We start from the raw sequence: 19198 nt of genomic DNA on the forward strand, positions 1-19198 counted from the left end.
TTGAGTTATTTGTAAACTATCAGTATATTTTGATGAATTATTATGGAATTTAATTTTTTCTGAACATTTGTAAACCAAAAGTGGAAGTTATTTATCGTCACTAAACGTAATATTTTAAAGTTTATAAGATAAAAGAAAATATGACGTTTCCATTTATAGAATATAACAAATTTATAGGCAATTTTTTAATATTTTTAATCGATCCAAATAAAATTTTTCCGTTTAAATATTATGATAATTTTGTTAAAGGGGACTAATGTGTAAGTTTGTGAAGCTATTTAAGGCAAACAAAAGTAAAGTATTTACCCATCACCTTCCAGAGAATTCGGACCTTTAACTTGGACCTTTTTGTAAGATTTCTACTATCTCTGATACAAGGTATCTCAAAAGTGGTCATGATAATAGAAGAAGATAAAAGAGAAGATATTTCTTTTTTATAAAATAATATATTTTATAATAACTATTAGCTAATTATTGACAAGAATAGAGAATATATAATAATCCAGCATAAGAAGGAAAATATAAAACACGTTGTACTGGTGAAATCTGAAAACATCATTCCTCGTGAGCAACGGTGACGTTCACATAAAAATGATAATTATGAAAAATAATTAAAACGGATATGAAATAGTATCATGTGACACGTGAATAAGCACTTCTGCCCACTGGCCTTAAAAAAAGGGATTCAGGCATGCTCCATCGTTATAGATCCTAAAGATAATACTTTGTCGAGACGAGAACGAATGCGAATGTCCTTTTTAATTAAATGAAATTATCGTTTACACCATCAATGTATTAGCCAATCTTTGGATAGATATCAGAACGATTTAACAATAAGGATTGTTGAAATTTTCTCCAACATCACTTACTTCCGGCTTACTAGACAATCCAAGCAATAAATACCTGCAATATGGTGGCTCCTTGTCACTGAATAAATTGAAAGATAAGATTTTGAAGATAATAATGAATGGATTGGAAGAGAATCACCCAGTGGTAAACTGAACTTTATTACTGGGACATTTTAAGAAGTTTGTTTATGTGACACTGAAAATCAGAGTGAATTAGAATTGTTAATATAATGGCAGAAATTTGCTTTGAAACTCCCGGCTATAAATCATACAGGTGAATGGTGTTATGCATGTTTCACCATCTTCTTTTTAACAAACTCTATTGCTATTTAAACACTATTGCATTACTTAAAATTTATATTAAAAGGAGAATTTAATAATGATATCTCTGCTGTTAAGCTACTACTAAGAACTAGACGATTTTCAGAAAAAAGATTTGGGAGACCTCTTCTTACTCCGACCTCTTTTAGGATACACTGTATCACTTGTTAAAAATATTAAACATTATACATTAATGATGTTTTGATGAGAGTATTGTTATTGGATGTTTATTTTGATTATTAGAAAATTTTATGTGGCTTAAAATCTAAAAAGGCCATCATAAGTTTAGTTTGCAGAAAATTAGAAAAGTTAAAATTATATTACATCTACCATAAAATTTTAAAATTTTTAATAGCTTGGAAAACTATCTAATTATAACCTAAAAATTGTAAATATCTATTCTATATTATTAGTAATTTTTCCTATTTTAAACCATCTACTTACGTTATTTAAGTTAACCATAAGAATACCCAACAAAAGGCTTGTTTGTTTATGTAACTGTGGCACTTATAAATCTTGGCATTGTATTAGAACCCCATCCAACAATTTGACATGCTTGTAATTGGGTTAGGCCTTAAAAAGCCTTAAAATTCTCTTTTAAAAGGTTTTGATTCTCTAAGCCTCAACGAAGTACAGTTTATCTACCTAAATATTAGTAATTCCTAATTAATATTATATATTTTGTAAAATATAAAATTATTTATTATAATTTTCACTAAACACTAGGCCGGATTTGTTGATTTTTCCACAACACGTCTTCTCCTTAGCTGTCTCCAGAATCTACCATTTCTGCTATCCTACGAAAGAACATCAATAAGTTTTTATAATTATTACTGGCATAATGGCTTTCCATAAAGTATGGCTCAGTAAAATAGAGCCTAGGTCCAGGTGTTATTAAAAAAATGTTGTAGTAATCATTTTAACTTAAGAATACCTAATAAAATAACATAAAATAATATTTTACCCGTTGTTCCTTATTCGAGATTTTGCTTGGCGAAGAACTTTCAGAAACCGATTCCACGTCTTCTTTTGCATACATCTTCATAACTTGCCTATTTTCCGGATACCTCTCGTAAATTCGCCTTTCTGTTCTCCTTACGTTAAAAAACTCAAAACTAGAATTAAAAAAAAGAAAAAATATATAAAAACTTAATTAGACCTTTATGGTTAAGAAAAAATACTTACATCCTAATACTTTTAGTTCTGGACACCCGTTCTATATTCACAAACTTGGCCGCTGGCTGGAAATGACCAAATAGCAGAAGTGGGTCCGCCATTTTGCTCGCTATGTTATCTAAGCTCGGTGTCGTTTGCAAAATGGCATCTTCTGCCGCTTCTACAATTTTCCTGTAGCTGTCCGACCGTGGCATACTCGGAGAAGGCTGTACTGTTACATCGTTTACTACTGCGCAACATCCTACACGGAAAAACACTATTTTATTTACTAAAATAATTTGGATCCATAATTTAGTATTTTTTAATTTGAGCCTTATTGTTTTTTTATTATGAATTTAGAAATTCAAAACTTTTAATAGCACCAATTAAAATGTTGCTTCAGATTCGTTGCTTCCGTCAATATGAGAAATTTTATGAAATAATTGAAATATATTTAAAGTATAGTATATGAATCTGTTGACATAGTTTTTATTAAAAATCCCTAGTTTGGTTCTCTGCTGAGCTTTGAACACCGGTTATAGCACATACGGATTTATAGAGCCACAAAAAAAGGTACATTTAATTTATCAAATATTTCTGACATAGTGTAATACTCTTTTTTATGACTTAATGACTGATAATGAGAGCCGGTTGCAATTGCTTGTTTAGCTAGCTATAGCTTATTGGCCATTTTATTTCCATTAATTCCTACGTGACTGGAAACCCATAGGAAGTCAAATATTTTTGATCTTCTAGTTGCAGTAGATAGTAGGACATAGATGTAAGTGGACATTGCTAATAGCGGTTTGTTTTCGTTGCATTCAAGAGCACTTAATGAGTCTGTAATCGTGAGAATGTTCTTTTGGGAAATGTTTCGAATATAATATTTTCTAATGTTTTCCTTTATTGCCAATAACTCTGTTAAAAAAATCGTTGATAATGGCTTCATTTTCAATTAAAGGGAGATATTGTGGAGTATATACCTGCGCCCTCTCCTGAGGCTGATTTTGATCGCTCAGTAAATATCTGGATGTAATGTGAAAAGTTCTCGGAATGTTTTTTTATTAGTGCGGCAGAAGAGTTTTTGTCAAATATAGAATAAGAAAGATCCAAGTTTATATTCAATGGTGAAAGTTGTTAAATAAGGAATATAGAAGGGTTATTAGGTTCAACTAACGGAAATTCTATATTGTGGTCTGTTATATCAGTGCTTCAGAAATAGTTGATATCTGCTTGTTAATGGTCTGGTACCAATCACAGATTGTTGATAATCTAAGAATCTGATTTTGTTTAAATCATAAATAAAGTTTCCATAGTCAGGTTTCGAAAGACAGATAGATTTATAAATTTTCATCAAACAGGAGTGTTTGCATCCCCAAGTAGAATGGGATAGAATTCAATGAATGTTTAGGTCTTGAGATGCTTTTTGTTTTACGTAATTAAGATGTTCTATCTAATTTACTTTTAGCCAATAATCATTCCTAGGAATTTTATTTCATCCTTCATTGGTATTTGTGTATTTGAAATTTGTAGGACATTCATTTTACTGCAATTCCCTTTTCTGCATATTTGGATCATCGAAGATTTCTGTGCTGAGGATTTAAAGCTGGTTAGTTGAGACCATTCTTGTAAATTGTAATTATATTATAAAAATCACATAACAAACATGGAAAGTTAAATTTTAATGTGTGTTACTTCTGGCATTTTAATAAGGATAAGAAGTGTTCGCACAATTTTTTCCAAACTCAATGAATTAAGGAGATAATAAGAGTGAAGGAGGATAACCAATAGTTACAACATAACATGATGTAACCAAAAATTATGTACTTTATGGTCTAGATAACAAAACACAAATGAGCTAATCAATATATTAAAATATTACATTTTAATATAAGTCTTATCATTTAAATAAAATTATAAAAATTGAAATTGGTAATTTAAGAGGGAGCGAAAGAGAAGATCTGCAGGTAAATGATTTAAATAGGAACTCAACTGGAATGGACAGGTAAGACGTCTACAAAATATGGTATAGATGTTTAAAAAAGCGAGAAAGAAAGATTTCTAGAATATGGACAATATCCTCCTGCAGTCATATTTTCAGGATATAAATTTAAGGCATTTTAAAATAATTAAGATGCCTTTGTTAATTTTTGAACTATGATTTTTATATAATAAAATTTCAATATTTATCAGTAAGGAAAGTGCACGACACTGCACGATCTACGACTTTTTATACTTAAATTCATTACAGATCACATGTCAAACATCAGCGGCGTCAACTCTATTTATTCATATAGATATAAACTCAATAATGGTAACATCGCGATAAAAGTGAAGCCAAGAAAGAGAAATAGGTTTATATTGAAGGACCAAGCTATAACGCATAAGTCTATTTCACAGTGGAATTTGGCGATCTGCGCGTGATTAAAATTTCTTATCGTTGATTGGCTAAATCTTAACTGATCGATAATCCTCGTTTTGGGATAATGAAGGAAAGGTATGAGCAGCCAATAGGAAATCACAATATTACTTATGCTCATCGGCGAGTTTTCCACTACGAGATAGACTTATGCCAAATTAATATTATGTTTGATATTGCTTTCTCTTTTTCTTGGCTTCAAAATTTGCTCACACTGGTAATGGGATATTATCAGTATTGGAGTTTATAGGTATATGCCCTTATTTTATATATTTTTTTGTTGGCAACACTGAAAATGTTCAGAGTAACCAACATCAAAAGGACACAACCACTATAAAAATTGCGGCCACCAGGCAGCGGTTATTTTTGGTCATGGTGGTCATTTGCATTAGCAGTCTAGGTATATTAATTAAGTTCATGATTCAAGCGTTTGAAATCGGATGTTCTCAACGTTACTCGCATAAGATCGTGCTAGCGTTGTTGCCATATGACGTGAGAACTATTAGCGATTTTCGACGAAATTCAAATATATTTTTTATACTTCAAGCAAATAATAAATGATTTTTTCTGTTGTCCTAACCTGTTATTGAATTATAATTTTCATATACACAATTAGTTTATGTGACTCCAATAAACAGTCATTATTTTTTCCAATTATTTTACTCCAGTTATTATTTACTACTCTACTTACAGTTATTATTTTACTCCAATAACAGTTATTATTAAATATCAAAAAATACTTCGTACCCCCTTCTCCTTCGCATACCCTCTGCGCTTCTTCCCACTCCGACGACAGGCTCTGGCTGTTTGTCGGACAGCCCGAGGTCGATGGAGGACACGACTTGTGCGCATCCTCTTCCGGTGACGTCGTGGTTGTCGTCGTCGTCGCGACGCTTCCACTCCTGCTGCTCGGCCGATTTCGATTGGACTCGGCCTTGTCCGGTTCGCTTCGTTCGAGTTCGACAACATCCCGAGAACATGTGTCAGCAGCACTTCCACTTATGCTGCCCTGCCCGCGGAGAAAAATAGAAAAAAGTCAAAGAAGCTTTTGAGACCACTTTAAAATTATTGTAATGTGTTCATTGTTGTAAATACGTAATGCATGCTATTACCATGATTAATTTAAAATGTAATAAGACAAAAGATCGCATAACATTTGAAAACAATAAGGTTGATAGATAAATAATAAATATATTTAAGGTATCTAACAATACAGTAGGATCAAGTAGCGCCAAAATGACACAGAATTCTATTGAAAAATGAGACACTCAAATAAAAAATACTAATAATTTAATTCCCATATATTTTCTTATCTTATACACTGATAGCACCGGTTGTAACTAGTAACCTTAAGTACACATAGTAACCCTATGCTCAAAATTAAAATTACAAAATCCGTCGCTTTATTTGAGGTAGGTATAAATAGTAACAATATTTTCCATATCGACAAATCGAAACTTAAGCGAACGAAACCTAAGAAACGAAACATATCGACAAGTCGCTACATAAAGAAGAAAAATTTGGAAAAACAAGGGCGAAAACCAGCGATATCTATAGAGGCCGAACAAGATTTATCTTCAATGTTGGCAAAATGGGCCAGTGGGGGTTTGCATTAACTAAGCAAGAAGTTCAAGACGCCGTGCAGACATACGTGCAAAAAAATAACCTTACAACATTCTTTAAAATTGAATGTCACGGCAATGACTGGTTTAGAAATTTCTGCAGAAGAAATCGTCTTATCTAAAAAGAAATGGAACAACCTCAAAACTCTCGACGTTTGGCCACTAGTAGCCATCCATTCATTATTTATTCGTTTTATGACAAGGCTGTGAAATAAATAAAAATTTATTATCCTAAATTTTACATCATCACAAGTCTGGAATCTGGACGAAACTTCTTTGTCCATGTATCCAACCAGAATTAAAGGGGTAGCCGCCAAAGGACAAAAAGTGCATAGTGAATATTGAAGGATCAGGAAAGGAGAACGTGACTGGTAATGGTATGCATATCAGCTAGCGAATATTCTTAACCCCTACTAATAATATATCAAACTCAACATCTGTGGAGCTCCTGGAAAGGTAATGATGATCTAGAAAATACAATGTATGTGGTTTCCGGCAAAAGTTGGATGACAATCGCTATTTTCAATTGACTTTGGTTTGCTAAGTTTTGCTCAATTGTAAAAGATAGACCACTTTTGGTTCAATTAGATGGATATTTACCATATTTAGATAAGCAAACCATAGAATTAGCCATTAGAGAAAATATAACATTACTAGGGCTACCCGTACATTCAACTGATTTACTACAACCGCTAGATCGCGGGTGCTTTGGTCGATTAAAGCAAAATAGAACGAAAAATTGGCAGCGTCAGAACAATGAAAGTTAACTTAAAGTGAATTTGCAGATTGACTTTGTTCCTTTTGGGAAGGTTTTAAATCAACAGGAATATTTTCGATTTCAAAGAAGAAATATCTTATAATAGAGAGGCTAGATCCTACGAAACTAAATAGATATAGGATCTTCCGACAAGAAAATGAAGACCTTTTTTAATATACGGATCGATCAGTTGAAAATTCATAAAACCCAATAAATTATTGTTAATGAACAGTAGGCTCAGAATATAAAAATGGTTGTAGCACAAGTTTAGTGTCAGCTGACAATGCATAACAATAACAATGCATAACAACAACTGCAAAATCAGGGGACAAAAAAATCTTCTTTCGAATCTATTTCGTTAAGGAAAATTAACAAGACCATACCCATCAGTGGCACAGAAATAAAAAAAAAGTCGTAAAATACTCAGCAGCAGTCAAATACTTACTAGTAGCGAATATTCAAAGCTGATTAAAAATATGAACAAAGAAAACGACAGAAAGAAAAAAAAGATAGTTAAGAGGAATCAGAAAGCAAAGAAAATTAAAAAACAACCTTTAAGTAGTGCAGAATCCGATCGAGAAAAATAGTTTCAATACGAGAACTAAAGCGATACAGAAAACATGACAGTAGCTGATTTGGTTAGAAATGAGACTAGCAAGGATGTAGTTCAAACTGAATGTGAAAATGAGGATATGCCTTATCATACTTTGTTAGATCTAAATCCGGGACGAAAGAAATTATAACTACTGGCGATTTTCTCTTAGTTACATTTAAAACTAAAAATAAGAACGTGCACTACATGGCTTTTGTAAAAGGGTTCCTACACAAAAATGAATTTGGTATTTACGATATAAGAGAAATAAATTTGTTTATCCAGTAGTTCCGGAAATCAATAATCTGGTAAAGGAAGATATTGTTTTAAAACTACCACCCCCAGATCCGCTTACAGGAACTTCTAGAAGGGTAGATATGTATTCCTTTCCAATAGATTTCAACAAATATGAAGTTCTAAGACCTATAAAATATGAAAGATTTATAAAGTGTCAACAATAAACATTTTTACACTACTTGGCCCTATATATCACATATATGAAGTGTAGAATTGAGTCGGCACGCGCAACCTTTCAAAAAAAATGAGATTACTCTTCTGCAAAATTAATCTAAATTTCAAACGTCGCCAGAGAATGATTGATGACGAACGATTGTTACATAAGATCCATGATGAACGATTGATACATAAGATCCAATAGTGCAACAGTATTGTATGGGTAAGGAGATTTGGACCTTAAAAGCACCAACCATTACTCGGCTTAAAGCACTTGAAATGTGCCTACTAGACGTATGTTCTGAATCCCATGGGGAGCCATGGAGACTAATGAAGCACTTTTAAATAGAGCAAGCGCCATCCGCGAACTATTAACAACAGTTAAATGCCGAAAGCTGTCCTATCTAGGTCACATACTTAAGGGTTATCGATACCGTATTCTTCAACTTATAAGGGGAAAATAAAAAGCTGTAGGGCAGTCGGTAGAAGACAAGCCTCGTGGCTAAGGAATCTCAGAGATTGAAGAATTCGAAGCGCAGAAAAACTCTTTAGACTTGCCGAAGACTTGCCATTGTGATTACCAACATTAGGACGACCTGATTCGGTACCAGAAAAAAAAATAACAATGGTGCTTCAACCATCAATAATAAAAATAGAGTGGAAAATCCTCAGTTTTCGAACGAAGATCTTTAACAATGAAGTATGGTACTTCACAATGAATTTATAATGGTAATTATTTAGTTATGATAAAACTGATCAGATTTTACTATTTCGGTTTGGCTTATGGAATGAAAGAATAAGTATTTGGCCAAAAATTTTGAGATTTAGTATTGTACTATGACATCTCGAGTTCAACACTTCGGAAGCTACTGCCATAATGAACGCTAGAGTATAGACTTAGAAGTACTCATTAACAAAAAACACACGACCTTATCTTAGCGAGTAGCAGTGAGTTTCTAATAGTCTACTTCTAATAGTCTTCTAACGGTCGACCGCTGAGACTCACTGCTAGTGGATGAGATAAGGTCGTGTGTTAGGATTACCAAAAAAATTGTAGAAATCAAATATTACTTAGTGCCAAGTAAGAAAAATTGAAAATCTTGGACTTGGATAATAGATACTCTCATTAAGACAATATATACAAAAATAATATAAAATTCTGGCTAACTCAGGCCTTGGGTGGTTTATAATATTGTAACGATATTGGCATGAATATCAGCTGTCCTTCGCCATTCTGGAATCATCGCGGTGATGCAAGCAGGCTCACCGCACGACATCTCTGGAGACTCGTGAAAGGTTAGTGAATTTTCTTGAACCATCGTCTGGCGAGTATATAAAGGGCCGTCGCCGTCAGAAGGTCAGTTCAAGTTAGAATATTGGCGCGACTTTTAAAATCGAAATAAATAGTAGTAAATAAATATTTTTAGTAATCTAAGAGATCATGTTTAGTGTGTATGTATAAACTAAATCAGTTGATTATTTTTTTGTGTATCGAGTATTTTAATTCACACCTAACAAACAGTAAGATTGCTACAATATTATTGTATAAACCTGCACTTACAAATCTTGGTCACAAGTTGAAAAGAGAACGATAGCGTTTCTCCTATTGCCCTCTACTAGGCTTCGATCAAAATTGTACATTGACTAAGACTAAGAGTGGGGAATCGGTAAAGCATTGTTGTTCTCTTGTTAACGTAAGAAATGTCTTTTTTACTGTTTAATTGTTGCTCTATTTACCTGGTCCGAAGAACCAGACTGTGGCGACATAGGATCAGAAGATGATGTTGATGACGTGGAATCTGAAAAATCTTCCTCAATCAGAGGTTCTAGTGTTCTTCTTGGAAGCAGACCCCTAAGAATTGCCCCAGTTATAGGAGGAGCCATTAGTAAGTCGTCCATCAATATTTCGGTATCATCCATCGTGTCAGAGCAGTAAGATTCATTATTTGGCTAAGTAAGAAGATAATTATTAGTTTGTTTAAAAGGAATTTTAATAGGGTAAGCAAATTCATATCAATCAATTTAACACATAAATAATAGAAAACTAAACTTTGAACGGTAATAACATCTACTTACCATAAAGATACGTAGTTAAGTAAATATAATATATTTAGTATTGGTTTAACTTAAAAGATAAAATCCAAAAAGTACAGAAATCGTGTTGCATGCAATTAAATAAAAAAGCACTTAAATTAATTTAACACAACTTTAATTACGGGATTCATGCACAGCTAAACCTTCAAAAAAGTTTGCAATTTTTCTAACCGATAGCTTTCCATCATAATTTGGCGAATAAGCAGTGTCGTCCAGATCTTCACCACTCGTTGGTGTTCCCCATATTTCTTCCCCAGATGTTCCACCGGACGTTTCCTCTTCTTGGTTTTCTTCGCCATTTACCCGATCTTCAGAAGATTTTAAATATCTATTTAAAGATGTAAAACTAATTTATTTCAATTATTAGCACGTTACAAAAATAATTACCTGTCAAAAAATCCACCACCTGATCGATAATCTTCTCCAAGTTTTTCAAAAAAAGACATTTTTTCTGCAACATAACTTCCAGCTTTTGCTGTCCAACTTAATATTGAAGAGTGATTAAATGCCGCATTGTCAATTCCCAAGTAATCATCATCAATGTCGCTCTCTAAATAAAAATAGATATGTAGGCAAATAGACTATATTAGAAGTGGAGTAATGGTCACTTGCCATCTGACGAGCAATGATTTTCATACAACTCCGTTTGGTTGTCATCCTGTTCTTCTGATTCAAACCTTTCTAAACTTGACACTGTTCCAAATCTACGTAATGTTAAAGCAGAACTACTTAACGAGTGATAGGGAGGCTCTTCAGTTTGCGGGGAATCATCGGGTGAGATGTCTTGTTCATAAGCATTTGTTGAGAGTTTGTCGATCTAAGTATCAAAAAATATTATAATTTACACTAAAATCATATTAAGAAAGTACTTACCATTACACAATCTTCTTTATTTTGACTAACTTCATTATGCAGACTATTTTGACCACTTTTGACAGAGTTTTCGGGAGTTGGAGGCGCAACAGATATCGAGGGAGCCGTCAATTCTGTTTTTGTAAATGGATCGTACTTTACCAGACTTGACACAGGATTTGTACATAAACCTATTAAATATATTAATATATAAATAAAATTGACATAAATGCTTTAAATATATTACCCAAGAGCACAAACTGTTGCCAATTTTCATTTTCATTTGATTTAGTTGGAGTTATGGATGGGATTGTCTGTGAATTGATGTGATTATTACTACTGCAGTCTTTGTGTGTATGATGATTAAGCTTGCTATTGGCGAGGACATTTGAAAGGCAATTTTTATGACACTGACGACACACTGGGACGGTTTCTGGTACTAAGGGACTTGATCTAACAGTTACCTATGATAATTAATTAACAGGTTATCTTTCAAGTTATTAAAAAATGAAGTCTTGACTTTAAACTTACTTGACTTTCGGTCGTAGTACTTTTGGACGGACTATGCTCCTCTTGGTCACTTAAAATAATTTCTTCGCAGCCACTTTCACTGCGTCTTGATTCAATACTTGCAGTGACATTTCCTGAAATATAATTCATAATATATACATTTGTTAATGAATAGAATATTTACAGAATCGGATCTTCGAAATTAGGATTATATTATATAAACAATACTTAAATATCTTTTATCATTAATAAAATGTAATCCCATGCATGTAGTTTAAAGAAGCTATAAAGCCTTAATGGAGAAGTCGCAATTACTTGTTGGATCAATAGCTTTATCTTTAAAAAAAAATTACACATTTCGTTTGTAGACTGTAAAAATATGTCAAGCATGAATGACTTTCTTGAAATTCTGTGATAGCTTCAAGGAATTTCCTATTTCCCCAGTGCTATTCCCTATGGACATTTTGGCTTCATATTAATGAATATTGTAGTAACATATTCCGCTAGCTTTGATTGTGTTTCTAGTTTTGAAGGTATACCTGATCTTGTATTTACTAGCGATGCGCCTGATCTTCGTCGATGTTCCTTTTATATATATGATTGTGAAAAAGCCTAAAGATTTTTCTGTGTTTGTACATTGTTCTATTGTAATTTCTCCTGAACTGAATTTCTCCTTTCGTATAGTCTTTTTAATAAGCTTCTTCGGAAAACCATTTAATATGTAAATTTTTGCCAGAGACATGATATACCAATACCAGACTTGTGGATTTTCGTCTGATGACTGCTATACGGAAAATAGGATCTGGACGCATTGTTAAGCACGCTACTAGAGCGTTGGTGTGGTGCTAACCTAACTGTTGGAAGAAAGCGAAACTAGAAGCCTATGCAAACAACGATTTAAAAAAATGAAGGAACTATAGAGGAAGACTTCGATATTTTTGACAAACTGAATATCCAGATTTCCTAGAAGCTAAGAGAAAGTCTAAAAGTAAATTACCCGTCAAAGGTCTATTATCTAAAACACAAACATAACTAAAAAGTTGAGCCACATTCTACACATCAAAGGACCGTAATAAACGTATCTAAGAGGCTTTTTCCCAACTCTGAAAAAATGATGTTGAGTTACTTTGTCTTATCGTAGATCTAATTACTGGTGTACAAGCTCTAAGTCTCCCACGGAAGCTAACAGACTTCAACTTAGAGTTGGAAGTAGTTTAGATCAACGGCGCAACGACTTAAGCAAAATATCTGTGTAAATAAGAGAGAAGAGTCTGCAGTAACACATCTAAGACGAGACAACATTTTTTGATTGGTTTTCATTTTAATACTTTGATTTAGACAGGGGATTTTTATGGCAGACAAGAGAATGCAAAAGTGGGGATGGACAAAGAAAACTGCAGGTTTTGATTCAAAAATTCGACAAAGGCCATAAAGAAGGCCAAGAGGTGGCTTCCAAAGGGCAAACTCTATGGTACTCGAGTGTGTCGAGTAGTGCCAGTGCTACGAAGGAGTGTGTGGATATTTTTATTAAAGATCTGCAAGTTGTTAAGTTCAGGAAAGACGTGCTTTGGCAGTTGATTTCGCAGACTTGCATTTCTTCATAAAAAAGGAAATAATGATGTCTAGGGGTTTGCACATGCACTTGATATTTATGAGTCGCATCTGCATGAGTAGATCTTGCTCCTATAGCTTTGGTGGATGATTTGGGCCAGTTTGGAAGAGCAGTTACCATAATGGTATTGATAAATCAGAGTCAGGTCCGCCACCTTCCTTCTATGAGCCATACTGTTCAAGTTTCTAGTTAGTTCTGGATCTTCTATGAGACTGTGGTCCTTTTCTAGATAGAATAAAGCAGCTTCAAAGTATGTTTGGGTGCAGAGCCTAATACTCAGAGAACAATATTTAAGAGATGGACGAATCTGAGTTTTGTAAAGCGTTAAAAGCTGTTGCGGTGTATACAGCCTTTTCATTTTAAAGGAAGTCCCAAGTTTTTGTTATTTCCACTATATAATCATGCCCAAGCATTTTGCTTTCAAACTCCACACCTAACAAGCGAACATGATGAAGACAGTGACAAAGTACCTAATAAGACTTGAGGCGGCAGAGGCAGCCTTTTTTGTAAATATAGCAGTCTGAGTTTTAACTGCATTAAACTAAATCAGATTGCATTCACCCCATTCCAGAATGATGTTAAGGCCGGTATTAATAGTTCTTACCTGGCGAGGCCTATATTACTGGGTGTCATCTAGTTGGGTGACTTGAAGGAAGACACCAATGTACTGTTATCAGCAAAACTGTAAATTGGATTAGTATTATCAAAAAGAACGTTGATATATTATAGGAAAAGGGTAGGGGGTACGATAAATCCCTCAGGGACATCAGCGTTTATTTGAACCTCTGCGAGGTCTGTCCATCCATGACAACCTGGATGGATCGGTTCTTCAGGAAGTTTCCAAGCCAAGCAACGAGATTTGAATGAAAGTTGAGAGAGTTATTGCACGAAATTCATCATGTTTCTAGACACCTTTGGTCCAAACATACATGACATATGTCAACAGATAGCTAGTACATCTGTGCTTTAGAAAACCATATTAACGTTTGCTAACAATATTGCTGGACTGCAGATATTTCAAAATTTGCAGAGTGACGAGTTTTTCCATTACCTTGGCGATTGCCAGGACTAAAGCAATCGCACAATATATGATTAAGGAAAAAAGACGGTCCTTTTTTAGGTACTGGCTGAATCCGCGCACTTTTTCTGTATGAAAGAGAAAAAAGTTTGTCCAAAGATGTGTCAAGCACGAGCGCACACTTTTTTAATACTATTAGCGATATTTCATCAGGGCTTTTTAGTGTTCAAGTCTTTGAGAACTTTTCAAGATCTCTGTGGTGGAAGACTATCTCTGGCATCGAAGAAGCCGTTCTTGGCAAAGTCGGTAGTGTTTTGCTTTATGGATCTACAGTAGAGTTTGATGCGAACATCTGACCCAGCAAGTCTGTAGTGGAAGAGTCCACTGCGGTCATTGCAATCGAACCATCTTCGCTAGTTAATGGTGGAATAATTAACCTACATGAACCTTGACCAATTGCTTCGGCTATAGATCAGATCGATTTGTTTGCAGGTCAAGGGGTGCGGGATATAAGCCCCCATACCTGCCAAAATCACCTCTGAACTCTCGCTCGAACACTCTTAATGATTATTGGTCCTAAAGCAGTACATCATTCCAAGAAAACGAAGAGAGAAACAGTAATGCTAAACACATTTATGCAGCATGGGTGGATCCTGAATTTTCATGTTTCTAGTGGAAACGCATGTACGGTAATGTTGTACGAGCCAGGATCTGCCGCGAGAAATAGATCCAGGAGGCTCGCAAAGTCTCCCTGTCTGTCAGGAGTTTTGCTTGACCCCGTATAAGCTGCGTCAGGCCGTGACTAATTGCAAAGTCTTTTGTTTCTTTTTCTTTTTTTTATCAGTTTTGTTAGAATAAGTTAATCAGTTGACATTGTGGACAAAGTCTCCCGCAATAACAATTTCTATTTTTGGATGGTTTCCTTGATGTAGTACGCGTCAAACTGATACCTTAACATAGTAAACACGCAGATGTACGGCTATCGAACATTAATAACGACCAGATATTCGCCTATACCCGATGTGTCCAAATTGCTTCTAAATATCATTCTACTTATCTAGGGGAATGACGTTCGTTAATTAGTTGTCCCCGTTGACAAATTATGTGTATAGGGGACGTATAAAGGAACGTCTAAGTAGGTATCATCAGAGATAAACTTAGAGCAAACTTTCTCAGCTAGTACTGCATTGAGTAGTGGAGCTTTTTAAGTTTTATTAATTTTTGTAACTCCTATTTTCAAGTAAAATATTTATTTCTAGTCGTAGCAAATAAATATTTGCTACGACTAGAAATAATAAATACATGCGTAAATACGTGGAGTCATTTTAGGAACATGCAGTTAACACCCCTCAGCATAAACCCAATTTTTGGCATCATCCATTTACCTCATCATCTGAGACCAAGAAGAAAATGATCTAAGCAATCACTGTCTGCTTTCACGGTATCAACAACATTACAATCCACAATCAAATTTACAACTTTGGGTCTACTTTTCTTGATGTCCTTATGATTACCGTCAACAGGAATATAAGAACATACAGAAACCTTACTTATACTTGACATTATCTTTATTAAGAGTTAAATGCATATGTCAAAGTAGGCATAATTAGAACACTCTATCAGAGAGCGGCAACTATATGCAATAATATACTGATCCCAACGCCGAACTAGTAAATATTAGCACCAAATATTCTTTTGTCTGTTATAAGATGTACATACCTATTCACTGACCACCCGGTTCCCCTGACTTTAATCCTTGTTTTTTCAAAGGAGTTTTGAATAAGACACAAAATTTTCATTGTACAAAGAATAAGAAGGTGCAACAAAAATAATTTAATATAAATTTCGTAAAATATTATTTAAAGTTTTAGTTGAATGTTGTTTCTAGACTTAGTTTTAATTAAGAAAATGAATTTGCTTCCACAAATTTAAACGCTACTGAGAGGGTCACAAGAAAAAGTTATGAAAGTTTTCTTACTATTTTTTAAAAATAAACTTATACCAAATTTTTGCTACTACAAAGTGTACTTTAGTTAGCAAATCTGAAAGAACGTTTTTTAACATTTTTTCATTGTCCATGTAACTCAAATTCAAAATGTATTTATTTCTAATATACACTCAAAATTCCTATTACTACACTTTAACTCTACATATATAGAAATAAATAAGAAGGAACCACTGAAATTGTTTAGGATTTGTTCATGGAAGTTCTAAGATATTTATTTCGAGCATAAAACATAATATATTTTTACTAATTAATTTACCCTATCCAACACTTAACCTATAATTAAACAAACATACACAAAAAGTTTATTTTTTTAATATTCCTTTAAAGCTTTGTTACACACATAATCATTAAACCTTCAAATTGATATAATTTAAACAAGCCTGGTTATTTAATAAAATTATCCATTTACTTTTTCTTTAATAGTTTTTATATAAAGTGTCTTTCGAATTTGGATAGGAATGAAACGATAAATGTAAAGCCCTAAAAAATTCACTTAATTTTTGTCCAATTTTGTTCAATGTTTTAGAAGTTTTCGTAATTTCATCCTGTTTTTGTCTTGTGTTATGGTCCTGTGCGATGTTTTCAAATTCATTCCTTCTTTCGTGCTGCAAAAAATTATTGTAAGCAGTTTAAAATAAAATATTTAATGAATATCCAGTAATTTATTTTCTTTATATAATTAGTTACTAGGACAAGTGTTTCTTTTGTTAAACACTATTTTAAAATACAACCTTTGCATCACGTTCAATCTCCTATGTGTTTCATAGGCATCTCCCCAGGCTAGCGTTCCATACTGAATATGAGAATATACCAAAGAATAATATATTATTTATATTTGTTCATTGTTTAAGATTTGTTTAATTTGTTTGAACCTAAATATTACTGATCTCAGTTTTTTAACAATTTTTTCAATATGAATATCCCACTTCAATAAATTATCCATATATACCCCGAAATATTTTATATGTTGGGTTTTCTGTATATTAATTAGGTGGTGCCTTATGGTTAAGTTTAAAAATCCGGGTCTGTTCTTTTTAGAGCAACTAAATGCTATAAATTTGGTTTTTTCTATGTTTCTTTAGGTATTTTATTTTTCTCTTCTTTATCATTTCTTTATTTTAGATAAATCATGTGGTGCTTTTATCTTTACTTCCCTCCAGGAGTTAACAGTGTCATCGACAAAGGACGAGATGTGTCCATCATAATTACCTTGTAATCATGGCCCAATTTAGTTTTAAAACTGCTTAAAAAAAGCATTTTCAAAACTATGTCCAAAATTAATTTATGCACATCGCCATTCACTGACTTCTAAGACTAAAGCCTTATTATGTGAATCTCTAAAACTATCAAATTTTAATTTTGCGGATTTGGTCTATGGTCCTTTTTTGGATGTCGTTGATATAAACCGTATTGAAAATATGCAAAAATTTTGCTTATGTTTTATATATGGAATACGACGAAGACAACCTAATGGTCAGCCTATCCATGAGAATCGTGCGATAATTTGCAGGACAAAATAATATAGCCACGCTTTTGCTGGGATTTATTTTAAGTAAATGATCATTTGACACAGTTTATAATTTGTTTAAATCGTAATTGATATCAGCATTTGTATTAATAGAGTTACTAATGGGAAAAGACTTGTATATTTGCGTGTCAACAGCGTATAAATGATACTGACAGTATAGCAGGGATTTTACGAAATTTGAGCTAAATATACTATAAAATAAAGGTCCCAATATTGAACCATGAGGAACGCCTACCGTTACCCACTCTAAATCAGAAAATATATCCTCTACGACTACCCTTTGAAACCTATCAGTTAAATGAAGAAACAAGATTATGAGAGGTTTCCTCAAAATCAACATATTTTAAAATCGCGAGTAGCAACTTGTGATTTATCATATCGAACGCTTTAGTATAATCTAATAGAACCAAAGCAGTTGCTTGATTTTGATCATGAGCACTGACTATATAATCTATTATGTCACAAAGAGCAGTATTGCAGCTAAATCCCAATCTAAAACCAAATTGTTTCTCTAGAAGAATTCTATTTCTGTTTAAAAATAAATTGATTAGATATTCCATAATTTTTTCTAATACTTTTGAGAGCACAGGCAAAATTGAAGTGGATCGAAAATGGTTAAATTCAGTCGGATTAGCTACCTTGGGTAAAGGAAGTACATTTGCAAGCTTCCAAGTATTGGGAAAATATGATTTGCTCAAACAGCAGTTCATGATATGGGTCAAGAAAGGAATAATAAAAGGATAGCAAAGTAAAATTGATGTTATATTCAGATCATCTATTCTAAAAGCTTTTGATTTAATTCTTAGTATTATATTAGAAACCTGCTCTTCTGTAACATTGTTAAACAAAAATGGATCATAAATTAATTATGATTAACTATTATTATAAGATAAGATATAACTGAATTGTTTCTTGTTTTGATATAGAAGCATTCTTAGAGAGTTGAGTAAAGTAATCATTAAACTTGTTTGGTTTTTTAAAGTTATCAGGTATTTGATTATTTTGGAATCTAGCATATTGAATTTTTTTAACTCAGTCCATTGTTATTTACGATTACTATTTTGAAACTTATTTAAATAAATCTTTTTTTCAAATCTTACTGATTTAGTAGTTAGATTTCTTAATTGCTTATAATAATTCCAGTGCTCAGCTTGTTTACGTCTATATTGATTTAGTGCCTGGTTTCAAAGTTTAGTCATTAGTTTGACAATGCCAGTTATCAAAGGACTATATTTTTTGTTATATGATTGACCATCCCTTCTCAGGGGTGCATGAATATTAAAAATATTAAGAATACATTTTGTAATTAAGTTTGCTTTATCATCTAATTCTTTATTATCTGTCGCATAGATATGATTCCAATTTATAAGTTCAAGATCCCTTTGAAAGTTAATAAAATTTATTTTATT

The 19198-nt window shown here is 33.0% G+C and overlaps 1 protein-coding gene across 1 annotated transcript in view; it reads right to left on the minus strand.

Moving 5' to 3' along the window:
- The window catches only part of LOC126734076 (uncharacterized), a 97477-nt gene continuing 78279 nt past the window's right edge, over nucleotides 1–19198 (minus strand). The window contains exons 18-28 of the mRNA XM_050437585.1: nucleotides 11645–11757; nucleotides 11361–11577; nucleotides 11135–11304; nucleotides 10874–11078; nucleotides 10649–10811; nucleotides 10433–10589; nucleotides 9905–10117; nucleotides 5491–5752; nucleotides 2355–2586; nucleotides 2134–2284; nucleotides 1–1966 (exon numbers count right to left, since the gene is read on the minus strand). Of these exons, the coding sequence (XP_050293542.1) occupies nucleotides 1892–1966; nucleotides 2134–2284; nucleotides 2355–2586; nucleotides 5491–5752; nucleotides 9905–10117; nucleotides 10433–10589; nucleotides 10649–10811; nucleotides 10874–11078; nucleotides 11135–11304; nucleotides 11361–11577; nucleotides 11645–11757 (1958 nt within the window). The 3' untranslated portion in view covers nucleotides 1–1891. The remainder of the gene's footprint in view (nucleotides 1967–2133; nucleotides 2285–2354; nucleotides 2587–5490; nucleotides 5753–9904; nucleotides 10118–10432; nucleotides 10590–10648; nucleotides 10812–10873; nucleotides 11079–11134; nucleotides 11305–11360; nucleotides 11578–11644; nucleotides 11758–19198) is intronic.

Source organism: Anthonomus grandis, chromosome 3 (assembly GCF_022605725.1).
Source record: "Anthonomus grandis grandis chromosome 3, icAntGran1.3, whole genome shotgun sequence".
Taxonomy (NCBI): domain Eukaryota; kingdom Metazoa; phylum Arthropoda; class Insecta; order Coleoptera; family Curculionidae; genus Anthonomus; species Anthonomus grandis.